Source organism: Hipposideros armiger, unplaced genomic scaffold (genome assembly GCF_001890085.2).
Source record: "Hipposideros armiger isolate ML-2016 unplaced genomic scaffold, ASM189008v1 scaffold_72, whole genome shotgun sequence".
Lineage (NCBI taxonomy): Eukaryota > Metazoa > Chordata > Mammalia > Chiroptera > Hipposideridae > Hipposideros > Hipposideros armiger.
In genome coordinates, this window is record NW_017731422.1 from 1,116,184 (window position 1) to 1,139,375 (window position 23,192).

Here is a 23,192-nt window from a genome sequence, read left to right on the forward strand (position 1 = left end):
CCCCCTGCAACCCTCATGGCCTTCTAACATTATCATATAATTTAGGTATTTATGAGTCGTATTTTGTTTATTGTCCAACTCCTCTTCCTGGAATGTGACTTTGATGATGGCATGGATTTTTGCTTGGTTCTGCTATATCTGCAGCTCCTGGAATAGAATCAGGCACATGGTAGGCCTACCACCAATATTTGTTGAATGAAATAATTAGCACCCATCACTCCCTCACACTCAGCGAACAGCCCTTATCTTCAAGAGGAGAAATGTAAAAGTTGTTTGTTTCCATACAAGAGGTATAATATATTGGATTCCAAGGAAATGGGAACAACTAAGTTTCCATGTGACTAGAGAGTCCAGAGGCCCTTGAAACCCTGATATTCTATAATTTCTTTCCCACTCTGAATCTCAAAAACATGGGCATTTTCTCAGCAGCTAAACATTAATTTTTAAAAGATCCTGGAGTGTTAAACTACAATGAGAGGTTCCTAAGAGGACGGATCATGATTATTTCTACAAGCTGTTCAGTACTGCAATTCTTAACATTTCTTCTCTCATCCGCGGTATGGCTACTCTGAAATATATGAACGTAATTGGAAGGTATGAAAAACCAACTTGATTACACCCAAATAATTATGTGATGCCCCCCTTTCCCATGCATCAATATATTCCATTAGTGTATATATTTCACATTGGTCTTTCTTTTGAAATGCCTAGTATCAGTTGAACATCCAAGTTGCCCTAAAGCGAGCCCTGCATATTCATGTAATTTTTGTTAGCACAAATGTGAATGCTGAAATTCTTATGTTCAATTTTAAGATCCATCCTTTGGTCATTCCTATTTTAAAGGAGCATAGATGATTTAGGTATGAGCGATTTTAGTTATTTGATTTGGTCACTTCATTTTACATATATGAAAACTGAAGACCAATGATGTTAAATGACTCGCCCAGGTGCCACAGAACTCAGTAATCTTTTTGGTCAGAACAATTTATTCTAAAACTAAAGCAAGGTACCTTTGAGACTGCAATTGAAAAATAGTTCTTAACATCAGGAAATTAACTGAATATAGCAACACTGCAATATGCAATTCTAAACAACATGTGGGTTTTTATCCATGGTTACTATAAAAGCATTAGAAATCTAAAGCAAATATAAAAAAGGATAAAATAATTGATATATATATATATATATATATATATATATATACATATATATATAGCAAAAGAAAAAAGCCTTCACAAGCATCCTAGTAAGAGTCATGGATCACAAGAGTTAAGAATTTGAGGTCACCTAAAGTGAACTGCTTCCAGGGTATCCACATAAGAAGAAACCACTTTTTCACAGAGATGGCTCCATATTAGGCATGACTTCTACTATTATTTGGAGAATTAGGGCTTCTTTTATAGCCATTTTTTAAGATGCCAAGGGGCAATTTTACTTAGATATGTGCACTTTCTCTTTGCACTAGTGAATCTATATAAAGGTTATTACGCCAGAAGAATGTAAAAGCCTATAGTAATAATGCTTCTTTTTCCTTTAACGGCTTTGTGCAAGGGATAGACACATTTTTGTAGTGTGATGAATTCACATGGTCTACTGATGTGTTTTCTCTGCCTGCTTTGGAAATCACATATTTTTCTGAGAGGTGGTGGTTCTCAATGTCTTAATTTCAGCAACAGCTTCATTGCTTTAGCTTTGTTATAATCAAGATACCCCAGCAGCATTGCTAGTTTAGGATATTTGATATTAATCTAATGGAAAATATTTTTAACACTTTGTGTACAGTAGTGCTCTCAAACTACAAACAAAATTATGATTACATCACATTTTAAAAAATGGATTTTCGTAGCTTCCAGGAGGTAAGAACATTAGCATAACTCATGTGACTTCAAAGCTAAGATTTCTGCCAACAGCACAATTCACAATTTCCTAAGAGTGAATTTTTGAGCTCCCTCTGCCAGAGCCTTGTTTAACTCAGTTTCCTTTCTCCATGGCTCACTTTCATTAACTCCTGTTATGTGTGCTTATATGTTGGTTAGACACCAGAAGCCTGAGAGTAATATCCGGGTTCTAGTCTGAAAAACGTCAAATCTGACCTCCATGCGATGCAGGTAAAACTCCTGTGCAAGAACTACTATGGCAACAGTTAATTGAACATAATTTTAATTGAAACAATCTGCTTCGGGTTATGTTTCCTAAGATGTAACAGTAACTTTGTCTCTTAATTTTCTCTCTTTTTTTTTCTTGGTAATGTAGTTGAAAGGGCTTTTCAACTATTGTGTAAAGCAGTCTTCCTTTGTAAGAAATTATATCAATTCTTTTTCCACTGTTACTTTCCCTTTATACTCTACACTTTGCCCAGCATAGATTCTGATTTACACACTATGGTGAGCTTTTACATCCTAAACATATTGTTTTGGAACTTTAAGTATTTGGTGAATATTTAAATGTTGGGGCTATTAACATAATCTAAACACAAAATTACAGAAGACTCAACTACAACCACACAACTCCACGCGCAACAACTCCAATCACAGATGAAATAACCAAATAAATTGCTATTTTAAAGTGTAAGCAAATAGGAGGAAGGAAGGGATTATTTCAGAACATAAATATTTATAGGCAAGAAAATAACAAGCAGTAGTGCTTAAAAAGACCTGAAGGTTAGCAGTTGAATCTGTGTGAAATATTTTAATATTTGACGTCGTAGGCGTGGACTTGAGTATGGCTAAACCAGTTTTCTTCCCTAAGCAGCTGAAAAGAATGTCAAAAATGTAAATAAGACTTCATATAATATAGTGAAAGCAAACAAAATCATTGTCTTACGACTGTATTATTTAAAGAACTACATTTGTATCAATCAAATGTGAGAGAACAGGATTTACAGTTCAATACCAGGAGGGGGGGAGGGGGTGTGTGCAAGACTTAAAAATAAGGAAGAACAGGCCAAAATACTAAGGAAAAGTTTAGGATCGTCCACAAAGTACCCCGAAGTAGAAAAAGGTTTCAATCATAATATAAACGTGGTTGTCGTTAAATGCCTGAGCTTGGTAAAATGAGTAGGGGGTTAACTCCATTGCGGACCACGCTTCCCACCGCCTCATGACTGTGCAGGGGCGGCGTGGGGAGCGGTGGTGTGCGGGAGCCGGCGTCGAGGGCTGGTGTTTCACGGTCCCAGAAAGGGTTCCATGTCCACATCCCAACACAGGTCCTTTGGGGGAACCGGTTTTTCTTATCTCAGTTTCCCCTCACCACTGTGCAAAGCACAATCCGGCTAAGATCCCTGTTCACCTTAATTCCTGAGGCTAAGCATCCACGGGCCAATCTCTGACCTGACGTTAAAAACAAACTTGCAGTGTCGGTCACCGAATCTCTCCAAAACCTTAGCCCTCTCAGCTCCATTCTTAAAAGAACCCAAGCCTGGCCCTCGAACACCCTTTGATTCTCAGCTCAGCCCCACGCCTCTCCCAGCGGCCCCCACTGGAAGGCCCACCGTGCGGCTCAGGGGCGNTATATTCATTCAATGGATACTGTTATTCAGCAATAAAAAGGAATGAAATACTGATACACGCTACAGGATGAACCTTGAAAGCATTACACTAAATGAAAGAAGTCAGACACAAATGGCCACATGTTATATGATTCTATTTATATGAAACGTCCAGACAAAGCAAATCTGTAGATACGGAAAGTAAATTAGTGGCCATCTAAGGTTGGGAATGGGAGTGGGGATTAACTACAAATGGGCATAAAGGATTTTAATGGGGTGATGAAAATGTTCCAAGAGTGGATTATGTGATAGTTGAACAAACTTGGTAAATTTACTAAAAGCATTGAATTACACAATAAAAATAAGGGAATTTTATGATATGTACATTATATCTCAATATAGCTTTAAAAAAAACCCTTGAGAATTATGTGACTAAAAATCTCAGGTATTTTAGTTATTAATATGGAAACTATTTATGTTTTATATAATATTTATTTTAACAAATTATAATATTATAATATAATATAATACAATATAAAAGTTTTCTATACTAAAGCTGTATAATTGCCTGTCATTAGATCATACATATTCAGATGTAAACTCTATCTTAATTTTAAAGCAATTACTCAATTAGGAAATATATTCATAAAGCAATGAATCTTTTTGTAATTAATATAGTGGTTTAAAAAGGTTTGGAGTTAAACAGTGCATGGCTCATTTGAAATGTTTAGTTTTATACGCTATAGTATAAAGTAAAGAACCATAGAAATTGCCTCCTTTTCCATTGAATTTTTGTGACACTCTTTCTTATCTAAATGTTTTCTCATATATTCCTAGTTTACCCTCCCAGGAAACCTATGACTTAGGAAGAATGGATATTACTCTCATATTATAGATGAGTAAATATGAGCTCAGATGGGTTGGGTGATTCAGCTAAAATAATCTAGCACCCAAGGGATTTAACAATTATATCTGAGCATAAAAGAGTGTGTCATTCTACCATTGAATATTAGAATGGCTTCAACTAGTAGGTATTAAGATTCTAATATTCACAGATAATTTTTACATATGAAGTTGGAGTGGACTTCCAATTTCCAGTCCAACATCTGAAGAGCTTAGATGTTGTCCCTCCTATCCTCACAACAAGAAAACAAACTGAAAATCAACTATTCTTCTTAGATCCATCAGAGGATTGAGGTTACAGAGCAAACCACTGCCCCAAACACAAGAGACAGACAAGTACAGACAATCACAGAAGCAGAAACCACCAGGGGAACCTCGTAGCAGCACTTAAAGGGCAGATTAATTGCTGGAGTCTAGGCTTGTGGACTAGTTTGAGAAATAAAAACTCCTGGGAGCCTAGCCTTAGGAGGACCCCCTACATTTTTGAGTTTTACCTCCAGGAGGTCCATTAGGTTCTCAGAGTGAAGGTCAGAGAAAAATACCCTGAAACTTCCCACAGGGGGATGGAAAAAGTAGACATTTTGAATCATGCTCAGAGCACTCTGTTCTGCTCAACTATGTTCTGCCTTTGCCTGCCCTCAAGAGAAAGTATTTTACCAAAGCCTAACTGGCCTGGAGGAAGGGAAATACCCAACACCAGCTCCCTCTATCCTTCCCATCCAACTTACTGTGTGGGGTGGGGTGGGGGAGAAGGTGAGAAGTTGAGAAGTGCTTGTTAAGTCACAGTCCAGGGACACAGACTCACTAAAAAACTAAAAGTTAATTGTAGGATTAGAAAACACTTCCCTGCCCCATACTTAACCACCACATCAATCAGGTTCCTGTATAATAACAAAGGATTACAGCTAGAAGATCTGCAAGCCTCAGACGCTACTTAAGAAAGAGTCTGTAAGGGAGACAAAAATAAGGACACTAGAAAAAATTTAGCTTCTGACACTCTGGCTACGGCAACAGTAAACACAGCCCAACACTTGGACAGATAAACATAAAACCTCACATGAACAGCCTATTTACCTCAGTTACTTTTACCCAATACATCATGCCTGACTTTCAATCAAAAATGACAAGGCATGTTAAAATGCAAAAGCATAATCTGAAGAGACAAAGCAAACATCAGAACCAGACTAAGGTATGGCAGAGTTTTGGGAATTAACAGACTGGGAATTTAAAATAATTATTATTATGTGATTAACATATGATTAATATGTTAAGGGCTATAATAAGTACTACAATGAAAGAACAGATGNGCCAGGCAAACACCAGTTGACAGGCAGATTATAGCCTCTTTCAAGGTTACCATTTACCAGAGCTAGAAGTGTTCTACCACTGAAGACAACAACTATCAGGGGAAAGAGGGGGCGAGGAAGAGAGGGAAGAAAACCTTGACTTGTACCCTAAGACCCAGCCACCGCCAACAGGTCTTCCCTTTTTACCCCTCCCTCCTTCACTGTCTCTGTCTCTCTCTCTCTCTCTCCTTCCCTCTCTATTTCTCTCACTTTTTCCTTTCATTCTTTGAAGAGTTAAAGAAGAGAGAAATGGGGAGATAGAGAGGAGAAAGAGCAGAGAAATAGGAGGAAGAGAAAGGGAAAAGAGAAAACGAAGTCACTTTGGGATCCAGATGTTTCTCTGCCTCCAATGCTGGTCTTGCTCAATTTCTGCTCCTACTTTTAGACTATTAGCACAGATAAAGAAACAAACTACGGGGTGGGGAGAGTAGAAAAATGGAAGAGAAGAGGAGGAAAAACTCATGTAGGGCATATCGCTAATTTTTCTAAGCATCATTCTTATCCACATAATCCCAAATTTAGTCCCAGAAACTCATATCACAGCCCCTAATTAGAAATTTCTTTACAGTTTGTGTTTGTAAACAAAGCTTGAAACACCTCTTCCGCAAGAGGAGACAGCCCATGAGAATCACACAAAGATTGGATTAAATATAAGCTCTTTATTGATTTGTTCTGTGACTTGAGAAAATTATACAACTACCTGAGTCTCAACTGCCTTGTGTCTAAAATGGGGCCAATAATACCTACTATCCTAGGTTGCTGTGAAGATTGGAGATAAGGTGCATTAGAGCACATGCCACATAACCAGCACTCAAAAGATAGCTATTAATGATATAAGGAGGAAAGCCCTAAACTGGAGCTCTAAATGACTGCTGGTGTGGAAGTTAGAGGAGTTCTATTGAGGGACTGCCTGATTCCAAGATAAAGATTTAAGATGAATTAGGAAAAAAAAATTTTATATAAGCCTGGAGATGATGCTAGAATATGGTAAAGTAATAAGTATTAATATTTAAGGATTAGTGTTAAATATGCCACATTGTATCCAGTTGCCAATCTCTTTAAAATCTTGNGGGGCGGTGCGGGGGGGCGAGGATGGGAATCGGGAGGGAAGCCGCGCGACGAGTCCCCTGTCTCTGGGCCCAGGCCCCGCGAGGACGGCCGCGGGGGACTAATAGTGGTGTTTGTCCTGGAGGGGGTGAAGCGGGGGACAGTAGTGAGAGGGAGGCGCTGGCCCGGCGCAGCGCCCTGGTTCTCTCGCGGGGTGTGGAGTTGGCTCCTGACTCCTCCCCGTCGGCTGGTGGGCGTGGGGCGAGGGGAGCTGGGCAGGCGAGCAGCAGCGGGCGTTGCTGGGGTGCGTTAAGTACCACCTTCCGCGTGTCATCTGGATAGTGTTTGGGAGGAAGAATCCTTAAAGAGGGAGGTGGTTGCTTTATGGGCAGGATGGAAGAACAGTTAGGTAGCATTAGAAGTGTAGCGTCCAGAAGAAGGAAAAGATCGACTCTCTGCTCTGTGGGGTGAGCCCACATCTGTGACCCCTAGGGAAATTATTTAGCATGTCTTTGGCTGGGTGCTTTGGTCTGTATAATGGGGAGAGTGATAGTTTAGCTCAGAATTGTGAGGATTATATGAGGTAATACACGCTAAATGCTTCGAACAGCACCGGGCGCTGGTCAGTTACGTGTTAATTGCAATTACTTTTCTTCTCCATAGTGAAGAAATTCAAAATGACTGACTTTATTTTCTAAATTAAAAATCAAGACTCTTGGGGTAACAAACGAGAGTGGATTTGTAGGTACAGTGCAATGTATTGCTGACACTCAGAGCTGATCCTGACATATTAATGTACATGTGGATAAATTAGCATAACTTCATGAGGCTGATAGAAACTACAACTATTTCATTAAAAATGAGTGTATATTTATGTGTGAGGAGAGGACCTAGAGCCTTTGTATATGTGAGGGACAGAACTTCGTTAAGTGGAATTAAGTTAGCTCTCCAAAGATTTACTTGAAGACCAAATTGAGGATGGAACGTGTAGAATTTCTGGTGGATGTTACAGAGAGGCTGGATTTGACTGAATGTGAGGAAAAAGTTCCTGACAGTACTTTGCAAAAATAGAATGCGCTTTATGGTGCTATTGTTAAGTTTCTTGTCTGGGGGAATGTTCAAGCAAAGATCTAGAACAGCCTAGGTCTAGAGCATCACTGTCCAATAGAACTTTCTGCCTTGATGGAACTGTTCTGTAATGTGTGCTGTCCTAATATGGTATCCACTAGACACAAGTGACCCTTAAGCACTTAAATGCGGCTACTGCGCTGAGAAACTTAATTTTTAATTTTATTTATTAGCTTATTAGCTTAAAAATAAATAGCCACATGTGGCTAGTGACTGCCATATTGGGACAGCATAGGTCAAGAATCAAGACTTTTGAGACCCTTTCCACTTCTTGATTTGGTTGAGTTTTAAGTTCGAGAAGCCAATTCTTGGAACATTTATTGCCTTAGGGAATCATAATTATATTCAAATAATGCCTTTCATTAAGTTACTATAGTTCAAAGCATGGGTCTGTTAGTAGTTATTTACAGCTTGACAAATTAAAACAAAGCATTCTTTTGTCTCCAAGGTTGTACAGCTAATGCCAGATTCATTTGGAAAGCCATAACAATACTAACTGGAGTTTCCTTTAATCATTCTGTACTGTATTGTGACCATGGGTTTCCTCTATCTTTTATCACTTTGGTTAGTTTTCAACGAAAACTTTTCCTTTTCAACTCTTATTCCTGAAGGTTTTTTCCATTTGAAAGATATATTTTTTTAACTTTTGAGCATCACGCCATCTTAGAAGTAGTTTTGTGGCTGGCTGTGTTCAAAACTTTTGAAGAGATAAATTAAAATTTGGTGATATTTTGCCAGATTACTTCCTTTGAAATATGTAGATCTGTTTCTTTTTCAAGCAAATGTTTATAACATTAAGTTTTAAAATAAAACTTAAGAAAAACTTTATAGATATTACCCTTAATTCTGGCCTGGTGTCTGTAAAATGGTGACTTTGGTCTCAGGGCTAAAGATAATTGTTAGATCTGGAACAAAACTTAAAGCTTATGAATTAACCACATACAGAGAATAACCTATAACATACAAATAAAAATGGGTTGTTCTTACGTAGGGTGACTTATACCCTGCTTTTTCTGGAACAGTTATGGTTCAATAATTATTAATGGAGCCCCTTTCACTATCAAAAATGTCCCAGTTGAAACCACATAATAATATTGTCACTCTACTTTTAGGTTGTTGAAATTCGTAATATATAATTTTAGGAGGCTTAACCATATTGCAACTTAGAAATGTACTTGCTCTTAAGTAGTAACGAAGTTATTGCTTATGTGATTAAATAATAGATGAGATATCTGGACTAAGGCCAGCAAGTGATCTGTTCATTTAAGCCACTGGTAATTCAAAAATTTTGCTTTTCTTCTCATAATTGGATAGAAATCTTGGGCAGCTTGATTTTTGGTTCTCTCTAAAAAAATAATCTTTTGGTGTAGGAGGCTGCAGAGAAAGTTAGGCCATGTCAATTAAATCAGAAGATTGAGTATTCTTGTTGAAAATAACACTGGTTTTATATTATGATGCGGTTCAACAGTGTAATCAGATACAAGTCTGCTTATTATGTATCAGAGTGTTAAAGAAAGAGTTTGCTTATCATTCACTTAAATAGTAAGGAAAAATCTTCCAGCCAAATGCATTATATTAATTGAATTTATACTCTAGTGAATAACATTTTATTGAGAGTTCAACACACCTGCTTTGAGTCCTCACTTTCCTGGGGTTTAAAATGAGGTAACCCATGTTATGTGTTGGGGCAGTGAAGCACATTAGAAATAAGTATTCAGTATTACCTGCCTTTGGTCCTACGGTTATTGAATAATGGATCTGGAAGAGATATTAATGTTGAGATATATCGTGGATAGGTGCAAAGAGCACTTAAAACTAATTCCAAAAACCCAGGTTTAGCCCTTTTCTGCCATATTCTTTCTTTGTGATATCAGTTAAAGTAGTTACTTTTCTGAGCCTATTCAGTAAAATGGAATTAGTACCTAATCTCATTCCATCTCCTCCCAGTTGTTGGAGGCCTTAGATGTAAATTACATAAATTGTTGTCTTGCTTCAGAAACATTTTATTATTTAATTGGTTTTGTTTCAACTTGCCTACCTACCACCTCCAGTGAAGGCTGTCCCAGAATCTGCAAAAATTGTTGTATTTTTTAATTTGTGAAACAGCGTAGAGTACAGTAGACACCATTACCCAAAATTGTCTTTGACAGATAATACTGAAAGTCACAGTAATGGTGCTTTACTGACCTAGTTACAGTACATTCTCTACACAAAACAGCTCCACTGCTAAGAGAACCAACACTTTCCTGCTTACTCCATGTGTTCCATCCATTATGCTAAATGCTGTATCTTATTTATTTATCCAAACATGTTATTCCCACTTAATAGATGATACTGAAGAGGCTCTTAGTTTCTAGAACTGATGTCAGGTGTTTTTAGCTTTTACGTGATACTACTGCTTCTGATAACATCTAGCTGGTAGTTAATGGATATTGAAAGTTATATAAGGTAACGTTATGAAAATGGCATGCAATCGGCATGTAGTATATAGTAGTTGCTGAAAAAAATGCTGTGTTCATTGAATTCATAGGGCAGTAAATTGAAATAAATATGTGAGTGTACTTTATACATCATAAAATACTATACAAATATAAATTATTTAAAAATCTTGACGTGTACTTTTGCTATTTTAAATGCTACAGAGGTTTTATGACTGAATCCTATATATTTCACTTTATTCATATTATTTGTTTCTGAATCTTTAAAAGACTGCTCCTAATCGTAACATTCTTTCTCTGAGAATATATATGTTAATGATAATAGTTGTGATATGTTTTCAAGAAGCTGTACGTTTTGCTGGGACGATGGTTCTTCTGCATCATCATCATCATCATCATCATCTGAATGGTTTCCATATACCAGGCACTGTCCTACATGCTTTATATAGATTGCTTCATGTAACCTATTAGAGGGGTATCTTTAATCTCTACTTAAAAAAGGAGGGAACTGAGACAGGGAGGTGATGTGACTTGCCCAAGGTCACATGGTGTTAGAGGCCTGTATTTGAACTCCAGAGCCCACTCCTTCCTCCTAAACTGAGTTGGCGTGGCAGGTATTTCACAACAAAGTTCACTATGACAAACACATTGTGGAGGTCTTGTTTGTTAGTTAGGATAAACTTTTATTTGTATGTTCCTTGTGGGAGAGTAGAAAGAACTCTGGACCAGGAGTCAGGGGACCTCAGTTTTAGTCCCAGCTGTATCACTAAATAGTGATGTGTCCTTGGGCAGTTCAAGAAACCCCTCTGGACTTCAGTTTCCTCACCTGAAAAATGAGGGATTTGGATGAAATTAGTGATTTTCAAATTGTAGTTCTAAACCTCAGATGTCTTTGGCCCCCCCTCCCGCCAATTTGCATAGTTATACTTTTGTCTGTTATAGCTGTTTGTCTATCTGCCTAAGGTTAACTTTTAAGGAAAGAATTTCTGAGCTTGCTTTTAAAGTCATCAGCCTCTAAGATAACTTAGTGACGAGTCCCCTAACTGCTATGTGTAACAACTTCTCAGTAATTCCACATTATTTTAGCATGTTAAAGGACATTGGCATTTTTTACAAATGAAAAAACAAACCAAGGCACTAAAATGGGAAGAGATTGGTGAATTTTTGTTAAAATATGTCTGTAGATGGACTGAATATTTCAACTACTTGATTCAACTACCTGAATCAAAGCTTGTTTTTTGTTTGTTTGTTTGTTTTTTGTTAGATTTGTGACCTTCACCCAGTACTTTTACAGTTAGCTTCCTCATTGGTGGGGAGAAGTACTTGATTGATAGAGTGATTGAAAAAATGTGATTTACACAGGTGAAAGACGCTTTATGAACTCTGAAATGCTCTGAAATACAAATTCATCTATTTTTTACATGCCTACATGGGAGTAAATCTTCCCCCCTTTTCTGGTCACATGAACTATATTTTGAACCACATTAGATATTTTATTGAATTGTTTATATTTAGTATAGACATCTCATAAGGTTTAATATTTCTAAAATGTGAATCTAGATTGGAAGAGAATCTTGATGTTTAAGAGACCTCCCTTTTTGACATCCTTGTCAAATACACTTTCCTCTTACTATTGGAAGTATAATTGACTCCAAAATTTTGTGCTAATCTGAAAAGTTAGCCATTAAGTCACTCAATTATGTAAAAACAGCGGTGTTTCAATATTGGAAAAGTAAACTTGTCATTTTGGCCGGGTTTGGATGTTACGTATTTTAGGATGATCTGGTAGGCACATTTGCAGTGCACTTTTAAGAACCATTTTACAAAGAATACATTTTTTTTTAAACTCAGTATTTCCATAAGAGAGTATTGGATGTGAAAACACATGGAATAGAAACTTACATTAATGTGAGACTATCTTAAGAAAAATATAATACAACTTCCCGTATCTCTGAATAGACTGTCTCTGGGCTCCTGTGTCCATAGGTTAAAAAAAATAGTTGCTCATGTAGCCAACTAGGATATGTAAACACACAGTTAAATGTCTGTTTGTCTCTCTTTTGGGAATTTTATAGTTTATAGGTGGTATTTTCAATTCAGATATATATTTTGAGTGCGTATTATGTGGTAGCCACTGTCTTTTTTATAACACCCCTCTAAGACAGGCAGAAATTGACAGATGGAGAGACTGAACTCGAGAGATTAGTTGACCCTTATTGCCAGGTTCTACTGTATTGATTGACTATCCTTATTAACAAAAACCCTATGACCATGACTTTTATTCATTTTTCTGTCTTACAACATCTGTCACAAGCTTCTGCAGGATTTCCTCTCCACTTGAGTGTCTAATAGTTGTCTCAAACTTAACATGGCCCACACTGAATTACTTTTTTTTCTTTTTTCTTTCCAGTTTTCCTGATCTCAGTAAATTATACCACCATTCAACTGTTGCTCAGGCCCCAAACTTGAGGGTCATCCTTGACTGCTCTTCTTCCACATCCTATGTCTAATCCATCGGCAAGTCAGCTCTGCCTTCAAAACATACTCCAGAAATCTGACCATTTCTCACCATCGCCACTTGTTTCACTACTTCAAACCACTGCCATCTCTTGTCTGTACAACTTTAGCAACTTTCTAACTGGTCTCCTTGCCTGTACCATTGCTTCCTTATAGTATATTCTCATAGCAGCTGGAGTTACCTTTTCAAAACCTGAAACATTTCAAGTCACGTTGGGCTTTGTTCAGATCTTGTATTAAGTATCACCTCCTGGTTGAAATCAGCTTGTTTAGTTTTCATAGTATTTGTCACTACCTCAGATTATATTATGTGTTTTTCTCCTGCATTATAATGTATCTTTTTTTGTCTAGCTTAGTCTCTGCTATATCCGTAACTCTTACAACAGTGTTTGGTCTGTAGCAAGTACCCAGTAAATACTGACAAATGAGTAAGCCAAAGCGCCTGTGGTGAATGGGCTTTCATTAAGAGGGTGCTTTTGTTGTCCGAGGAGGGAGTCAGGAGAAGACACACCAGCTTTGGTAGAGGAGGGTGGAGGGAGTTACTAAATACAGGCTTTTTATGGGGCAGAGAGTTATTAATAAACTAAAATAATTAGTATGCACTAAAATATTTAATGTTAAACCAAAATAATTAGTAAACAAAAACAATTAGATGTCAGAGAAAGGAGAATTCCTGATGGTCGTGTCTCTTGGTGATACTGAGTTGAGGTCAGGCTTTTCTAGAGCACTGAGATTTGGATAGGTGGAGAGGTAGCAAAGTCTTGGAAGCAGGAAGAACCATAGAGGAAAGGTTCAAAAGAACTTGGGATGGTTGGGGAGATAATTGAATGATTCGTTGATTTGACTGCTGTAGGAAAGGAGGCTGGAGAGGTCCAGTGAGACAAGGTAAAGGAGAGTCATTGGAGGCTTCTGAGTAGGAGAGTAAAAAGTATTTAGAACGAGTCCTCTGGAGGTAGTGTACAGAATTCCTTAGAAAGGTGGGAGATGGATTTAAAAGATATTGTAGTAAAGGGATCGATTAAAGTGTGATTAAAAAGAAACAGATTGATTTAGAATGGCTTTTTTACAAGGAAAAATAATGCCAGGGCCAGAGTGCCTGGATATTGGCAGGGAAGCAAAAAAATGCCTTAGAGTTTTTGATCTTACGTGCCTGAAGACACGTGTTGCTCTTACATAACTTGGATGTTGAACAGGGAAGCAGGTGTGGTGAGGAAAATAGACTGGGAAATAGTATTATATATTACAGGGAAGTTTTTCTGTCTGAGTATGAAATCTTTGGTAATTGTATTAAAACGGTGGTTCTCTACTTACAGTATTATACCTAATAACGTGCCATTTTTGATCATTAGGTGCTTATGAATATTTATAGCTTCTCACCCATATTAATTAGAATCACTCTGATTTGGGTTAGGAAGTACTTACTCCTGTTCTAGTAGTTTTTAAGAAAAATAATTGCTTAATGAATGGTGAGGTAGAATATTTCTTTAGATCATATATTGCTGTTTATGATGCTTCCTAATTTTCAAAGTACTTTCATTTCTGCACTTACTTCATTTAACAGTAATCCAGTGAGATATGGGTGGTTTGGATTTGCTATTCACTTATCTTTTTTTTTAACTGCAGTTAAATTTGGCTCATTTTCAGATTGTAGCAAGTGTTAAATCTCAGTACAATTTTTCCATAATAATTGACTGGATCCGATGTTCTGCTTCTTGTCTCATAGCATCTTGTGCGTTATGTTAAAGTTCATTCCATTGGGTATACCTGTTAACTTTAGTGGGCCATAAATACTAAATGGCAGGGATATATTTTTCTTATCTTTGTTATGCCATTCAGTCAGTTTTTTCATTCACCCATCAATTACTGAACATGAGCCATGTCAGGCAGTGTATTAAGGTATTGAAATTACAGATAAAACGGTGTCCCTGCTTTTAAGCAGAGGGCAGTTTGAAGATGAGGAAGTAGTTACACTTCAGTGTGAGAAGAGCTATGATAGATGCACCTTATTTTTGAACTCATTAGCTGTGTGGTAGGTGAGTACATGTGATTTTTTTAGTGATGAAAATATTGGGTTGTCAGAAAAGTCATGACACATTTTTGCAATGAAAAACAGAAAAATACGTCATGACTTTTCTGACAATCCAATACTATTAGCAGTAGTTTCAGAAAAATTGCTATTGAGTTCAGAACAGTTATAAATTATGTGAATCATCTGTTCTTTGGATTATTCATGTTACTTCTCTTTTAGCAGATCATTGAATGAACATGAATATCATACCTTCCAAAGTCCATTTGAAATGGTGCATATAGAAATATATTGTAATTACCATTGTGTTATCCCAAACGCTAGGTATGGAAGTTTTTAAATTTTCTACATTTTAATTTATTTTTTGAGTTCTTGGTGATAGAGTGATCATTTATTATTGTTTTTTACAGCAGGAGAAATGTAGATCATGATGTTACTTGAGTTTTTTGTGTTTTTTTTTTTCTAAACAAAAAACTAAAATGCAGTGTATAATAGTATTAGCCTAACCATAATTGCTTCCTGCCTTTGGAGTTCTATGAAAATGTTCTGAGTATAACTTTTCTATTTATATTATGTGGGATGTTCAGGTTATGAATGATTGGAATTGAGACTGTAGATGCTCAGAATCAGTACATAGGGCTGCTGAATTAATTTTCCTCAGCAGTGATACAGAAGAAATAATAAAAAAAAAAACTGATGGATTTCACAATCCAGATTTTGATGTTTTGAGGGTGCTGTAACTAGTAATACATTTTTCAACTCTGAGGTATGTTTAAGGTAAAAATGTTCCATGGTATTTCTTTGGTCATTTAGTCACCGAAAATATGAGCTATAAATAGAAACCCAGTAAAATGTCCATTATATTTTTGTTTAATTCACATTTCTGATGTATAACTTTAGTTAAAAAATTTTTTTGTGTTACAATATTTTCTGAGGAAAGGAGTATATCCTTAAATTGCATTATTTTAATGTAAAAGATGTCAATTTTTCCAGAGGATTTTTATAGGTATGACATAGTATTGGCTATTGGCTTAATGATTGGGTTTAAGCATAAGTATTAATCAGAGATGAACTTATTCCTTAGGTTCACATTTAAACTCTGGCATGTTGAAATAATCTAGGTCTCCATCTGCACATCTGAATTCATTTTGTAAAATATGGCAAACAGCTGCATTTCAATTGAAAGCTAAAACAACTGTAGGACATTAACCCATTGAGAAGATTACAGTAGGTTTTCAGTTCCATGTTAACTGTATTTATTAGAGAAAATTGACTTGAGTGCTTCTGCTTTTAACCGACATTTTTAAAAAATGTCTGGGAGAAAGGAAATAAAGCATTGGAATGATAGGACTTTGATGTGTAAAGAAGTTAATGTCTAAAGAAGTTAATTATCTAAATCATCAAACAAAATGTGGGTACGGGAAATAATTATTTTAAAGATTCTAATGAGCTATCAACTCATGTCAAGAAAAATGTTATTCACCTGTTTGATTTAAAAATTAAATAACTTGACTGTGAAAGGATGATCATGGTTATAATAATCTAGGATTGGGACCTTTTACCTCTTGCCAATAAATACTCTTGATGTGAAACATTTGCAGTAGGAAGACAACCAAAGAAAGCTGTGGTTTTAATATGAATTTACTTTCTGAAATGCCTCCTCTTCCGAGAGTGTTAAAGCAGGGTGAATGGATTTGCAGAGTGGAGACGGCACAGATTGCTCCAGCAATGTTTCAGAACATTTGGCCATAGGCTAATCCCACAGAACGGCATGTCTTCAAATCTGACATAAATGAACTTAAATCCTAACTGTTTTTGGTGGCTGGGGTTACTACATAATCTTTGAGTTGAACGCTTTCTCCAGGATATCCTATCTCTGTCGGTCTTCTGTTGGGACAATAAGTGAAACGTTTTCTAAGGTTCTTAGAAAGCCAGGTTCCTTTTTTTATCCCGTTGTCCTAATTCTTCAGGACTGTTTCTAGAAGTTCTTGGTTTCCTATCTATTTTACCCCAGTCTTGGACTGGTGATGTGATTTTTGTTTTAAGCTGAGTTCTAAATGGCAATGCTTCTCTTTCTGTATTATTTGTAGAAAATTACTTATTCCAGAAGTCTTTGTGATAAAATAGGACAAAGTTAGGCTTAAAAAATGATGGTCTTTCATAGCAGTAGCTGCTTTATGTGTTTTAGAATTTCGGTTTTCAGGTTCAATTTGAAACTTTTCCTTTTGTTCCTCTGCTTTGCATTCTCTGGTGGTATTTACCTGGCCCTTAGGGCTTCAGACTAGGCCAGAGCATATGTCCCCAGATAGTTGGTCCTGCCTCAGAAGGATATTGGGATACTTCCAGTAAAGTCAGCCAGCTAGTTGTGCTCATGTCTTAGACCTCTGTCCTGTTGCCTTCTCAAAAGCTTCATATATGGCCTATCTTAGGCAGTGGTTTGTATTGGGTCATCGGGAAAGTCATGACGCATTTTTGCATTGTAAAACATAGAACAATACGTCATGACTTTCCCAACGACCCAATAGTAGGTTTATTTTCAGCCGCTTTTCATGGGGCCCAGCCCTTCCATCCCAGCTCTTGGTAAATGGCTCTGGTTCAGGTTTCCTTTATCAGTTTTAGCCAACATTTCCCACAGGAGTGGTCAGATTGGAGGATGTGTTAAAGAAGATAAACTTGGCAGCAGTGTGGAGAATGAATTGAGATGGAAAGAGAGAAGCTAGCTATAAAGAGAGCTCATAGAAGGCCATTGCAGTAGAGAAAGAGGGAGGATGTAAGAACGTACAGAGTTCATTTGGCTTCCTGCAGATTATAGGGTACAGAAGAAGGAGTCAAAGATAATGCCTGAGATTTTGAGCTAGGGTCACTAGTAGCAGTAGTAATGTGAGTAGTGAAAACAGAATTTATTTTGTAAGGAAACTAAATATTTGTTGCATTGCATTAAGGTCTTTTAGTGAAAATATTCACGTTTCTTAAACTTTTGTGATTATGAAATAAGGGTAATCATATAAAAGCTTTTAGCAGATCAAGAAAGAATTCTTAAGATCTTGGTTTATAATAATAGCTAACATTTTGTGTTTAGAACTGTTCTGGTCGTAGTAGTTTAGTTAATCCTCACAACAACCTTAAGAGGCTAAAATTATCATTCCCATTTTACAGGTGAGGAAACTGAAGCACAGAGAAGTTAAGTAATTTGCCCAAAGTGCTGGTAAAGTAGCAAAGCTGAGATTCAAACCTAGGCAGTCTGACTCTGGACTCCTCTTAATTAGTTTAAAGTTCTCAGTATTGCTTTATTTTACCATTTGTTCTAAATTTGTTAATTCTTCTTTAGATTCTGCAGAGTATTTTTATTTTAAGGAAAGTTATAGTATTGCAAAATTTATATGATCATGAATTAATAGCTAATATTTACTCGTATTGAGCACTTCATGTGTAATAATTGAGGCTTTTATCTACTTTCATTAATTTTAACGTTCTTTTTACTAATTCTTGTTTATGGCACTGCCATATTCATTAAATAAAATGGGATATATTAGGATGGGTATCTCTTTTCCCCATTATGCATCAGCTTAATTTTATTGGAAAAAAAAGGGCACAGTTTAAAATTGATGATTATATAAAATATCTGATCTACTGATTGACTTTATTTGTATTATTTGTATTTTAGGCTTTAGTTCAGATGGGGATTGGATTATGCTGTGGTTGTCTAATTTTCTGTCTTACAGCTGTGCAACTCTTTCTTTAAATTAAATCTTACTTGGAACCCCAATATATAAAGTTGAAAAAAATCAGAGTTTTTCTGGTGTTCTGGATGGAACTGACAAGCTACATGCATGGGGGCCAGTGGGAGCTCCCTGAAATATTGCCAGTGAGTCCTAGCGCTCCCTGGAACACATTTTGAAAACCACTGAGCTCTATTAAAATAGTTTAATAAGTATTTTTCTTCCCTTACTTATTACAAGATATGTACTGAAATGTTTTATCACTCAAGCAAGTAATTTCTTGATATACTTGAGTAAGCAGTTTTTTCCCATCTTACTATTTCATTTTAATAAAGAACATTTAAGTATGAACAAATCAGATTTACACAGAACAAATCAGAAATTTAAGATTTTTTATATTTTTTGAAGTAATTTGTAATTGCTTTTGTTTTCCATGCATTCATTTTTATAGTCAAATACTTTCTGTAAGTGTTATTTCTCTTTTCTATTTAGATGAATACTACTGCAGCCAGCCCAATGTCTACAGCCACTTCAAGTAGTGGAAGAAGTGCAGGGAAGCCTGTAAGCTTTGCAGCAGAATTACAGAGCATGATGTAAGTATGTCTCTGCATCTTACTGCTAGGTTAAGTTTATTCATATTTATAAAAGACAATAGAAATAACAAAATGTATAAACTTAACCGGGAAACTTGTACTTAAGTAAAAATGAATTGTCTAATAGCGTTTTAAACAGCCATACGCAGAAGGGGGCAATTAATTAAAAATGCTACAGTAGTACTATATTAGAAAAATATGTGTTGGTTCATCTTTATAAAAGAATGAATAATTATGTTAACCTTTTTGCTCTAAGTATTATCTGTGTTATGAATTGTTTATTACTTTTTTAGTTTTAGATTTAGAAAATTTGAATACTGATTATACTCTTGGATAGTTGAAATGTTTTCACAGAGAATTTCTCAGTTTTTCTCAAATGTTACAATAATTAGCCTAATGTAGTTTAGTTTTTAGTTTTGATAATATGTGAAATCACTGTATTTCAGAACATTGAAAAAAAACTTAAAACATTTTAAAAACACATTTATTCAGTTTTTGAGAAATTACGGTCATTAAGATTTCTCTCCTAAGGCTCTTTTCAGCTTGATTTCTGGCTTCTTGCGTTGAGTGAGACTGCATATCTTGATTTACTGGGAGGTAGTATATTTATTAGAAATATCTGTTGGCACATATTACTATTTCTTTATTGGTTCAGGAGACAATTATCTGCATAAAGGGACAACACATTAGAGTTTTTCTTTTCTTGTGGCTGCATTATTCCTGATATACCTGACAATTTTAAAATAATGTTTCTTTTGAATGTGTGTCTTCCTCTTGTGGGTATGTATTGATAGTCTTCACAGTGGATTAACTCCACAGTGTGATGTTTGTTGTTCAAAGGAAGAATGAGTTTGAGCATATGTCTAATGTTTGCTTAGTGAAAATGCTTTAAACAACATTGAAAACATTTAGGTCATAGTTTCTCAAACTGTTTGGTCTCAAGATCCCTTTACACTCTTAATTATTGAAGACTTTGAACAGCCTTTGTTTATGTGGGTTGTATCTATTAATATTTATTGCTTAGAGTTTAAAACTGAGAAATAAAGACTTATTAATTCATTTGAAAAAATAAACCTATTATATGTTAACATAAATAATATATATCCTATAAAATAATTATACTCTAAAACCCAAAATTGGAAACACATTTTCTTAGATAAGATGAGAATAAAATAAATGTATTAATTTAGGAGTTGTATGAGGTGAGCCTGTGTTTTAAATTATGGAAAATTTTAAGGGTTTATGCTTGTTTACACTTTTAGTCTGTACAGTTTATTAGTTTAAGTTTTTTTATTATTATTTTGTAGATTTATGTTAAGAATCTTTTATGTTGTATTATTTTAATTATGTTTAAAAACATTAAATGTGTTTGAGGTTTATAGTAAAATTAGGAAATTCATTTTCCTATAGAACCAGTTCACTGATTTACTTAGTGTTTTAAAACATTATATTATATATACTACATATATTATAGAATAGAGTGTAATGAACCCCATGCATCCATCATCTGGCTTTAACAATAACTGTGTTTGCCAATCTTATTTAACCTTTTTCCCTACTCTCCACTTTTTTTTAATGCAGTGTTTTAAAGGAAATCCCAGACATCATATTTTAAATTTGGTGGTATTTATTAAAACAATATAATTTGTTGGTAGGTAAAAAATGTGCTGTATAGCAGCGGTCAGCAAACTATGGCCGTGGGCCCACGGACTGGCTGCCTGTTTTCGAAAATAAAGTTTTACTGGCCCACAGCCACACTCATTCACTTATCCATTATCTATCTCTGCTTTCATGCTACATGGCAGAGTTGAGTATTTGTGACAGATACCACATGGCCTGTAAAGCTGAAAATATTTACTATATGGCCCTTTACAGAAAAAGCCTAATGACCCCTGATCTGAAGAAACAGCTTTCCATACGAAGAAAACTATATTTCCTTTTGTCATTTATACTTTGGAGAGATTCTACTTAGTGCATTTGATAGACTACAGGCCACTTAAGAAAACTGAGAGAAAAATAAAATAAAAGCTAAATTCAGCACTTTCATATTAAATACTTTTGCAAACATCTTCCCAACTAATGTGCTTAAGCTGGATTCAGAATGCAGAAGTTATTGTTGGCTACAGCTTTGGAAGAAATGTACATTTTCCTTCTATTTCAGACCTCATAGAGAGGCCACTCCTAATAGTTACATTCATCATTTATAGTCTGAAGTTATTTTTTTCCCCTTATGAATTGCTTCATAGAGCAAAAGTGTAAGGCAAAAATTGGGGGAATGCTTTTTAATTTACCAGTATTTTCTATTGGTATAAGATTTTCAGGCTTTTGTTATATAAAATTACAATCAATAAACATTTGATTTATTGCTTATGTGATTTCAAATGAGAACGTGCAGACTTCAGTCTGTGTTTCTTTTGTGTTGTTGTGTTGTAGGAATTTCATTCTGTGAATCCCTACCTTTTTTTCCCCCCCTGCAGCTTTACAGTTCCTCTGAGCCTGTTTGTATTGTATTACTGTTTCTTAATCCTCTACTGCTACTGTTTTCCCCACCCATTCACCACTAATGACCTGTTTTCCTCTTGGGTCCCAGCCCTCTAACTGACAGTGTTGTAGTGTCATTTCCAGGGAATGGTTTCAGGTATCTAGTTGTCAAGCACAAATGAAATTGTCATGATCTGCTGTTAAATATAGAACTGGCAGCCAGTCTGTTCTACTATTAGAGCCTTGATAGAATTGACCATATTTTAAGTTTGGGTGGTAAATACTGCCAGTGAAGCATTCTTTAGGAAGTGCTTCTACAGATTTTAAATTAAAGGATTAGCAGTCAAACAATTGCTAGCGTGTTGGGGATGACAGCGGCTTTCCCTTACCTAGTACTTAGAACTGAGCACATTAGCTTTATGCTGCTTATCAGAGCTCTTTGAATAATGTGTGCCGGAAGGGTCCAGAGGCTTTTCATTTTTAAGTTCGTGAACTCAAGTAGCCTGTAAATTAGAAGTGAAACCTTTTCAATTCACATTGCAGGTATTTTAAGAAACTTCTTAAAATTTTTAATTAATTTAAGTGCACTTCAAGAAGTCTTCATTGGGCTCTCTTCTTCCTTAAGTATTTATATATTTCTTGACTTGTATTTTTCAGGTTTATAGACCTGGGGTGATGAAGCCAGGTTTCACTGCTTGGTAACATTTAATAATTCTCAAGTGATGAAATTTAAAAAAAAAGAGCATTTTTGTTTATATGTTACTTGTATTTTGTAAGAATTCTTTCAAATGAAAATTTCATCTTTATTTAAAATCCACAGATTGAAAACTAACTTTTTTAAATATTAGTTTTCTTTATATATGATAAAATTTCCTCTTTTAATTGTATAGTTCTGCAAGTTTTGTATTTTTTAAAATCAACATTTATTGAGCCCTTATATGGCAGGACCTAAATGCCTTCAAGGTAATCTAGCAGTAGAGAGGGGTTTTGGAGACAAATAATTGTCACGTAATAGGATGTGACAAAATCCCTGCTAGTACAGAGGAGGAAGTGATAAACTTCTGAGGGTTAGCTTCCCAACTTTCGGTCTGTGCCCCTGATTGCTCCCTGGAATGTGCATTAAGCTTTTTGTGAACACTTTGAACTTAGTATGTCCAAAACTGAACTCATAACTTTCTCAATAAGATTTGCTCTTCCTCTTGGGATTTTTTGGGACAAATAGCAACAACCATGTATTTATTGCTGCACTAGACTAGGGCATAGTTGTATATGTGAAATGGTGCCATTTGGCTTTTATTTAGCATTTTGAAGTTATGAGCTGTGGAAGAATATGTTCCCAGTTCTGTCCTTACCTTAATCTGACTTTAAAGAGACCTGATGTAAAAATATATGAATTAGTAATAGATGTTTATTAAACTGACACAAGGTTTCTTCAAATATTGAGTTTCCATGATGCATTTAGGTTTTTCAGGAAACTGGAGGAAAGAGAAATTCTTAATGGTAAAAA

General features: G+C 35.7%; 2 protein-coding genes across 5 annotated transcripts in view; one reads left to right on the forward strand and one right to left on the reverse strand.

The window, feature by feature from the left end:
* RUNX2 (RUNX family transcription factor 2) overlaps positions 1-23,192 on the reverse strand; it is a 225,041-nt gene that overhangs the window by 164,852 nt on the left and 36,997 nt on the right. The window lies entirely within an intron of this gene.
* SUPT3H (SPT3 homolog, SAGA and STAGA complex component) overlaps positions 18,670-23,192 on the forward strand; it is a 455,615-nt gene continuing 451,092 nt past the window's right edge. For 3 of the 4 annotated variants that reach the window (XM_019642795.1, XM_019642796.1, XM_019642794.1), the window contains exons 1-2: positions 18,671-18,757; positions 19,104-19,204. In XM_019642795.1, coding sequence (XP_019498340.1) covers positions 18,701-18,757; positions 19,104-19,204 — 158 coding nt within the window. In that variant the 5' untranslated portion in view covers positions 18,671-18,700. Of the gene's footprint in view, positions 18,758-19,103; positions 19,205-23,192 lie in introns of all 4 variants that reach the window. The other variant, XM_019642792.1, reaches the window with a different exon arrangement.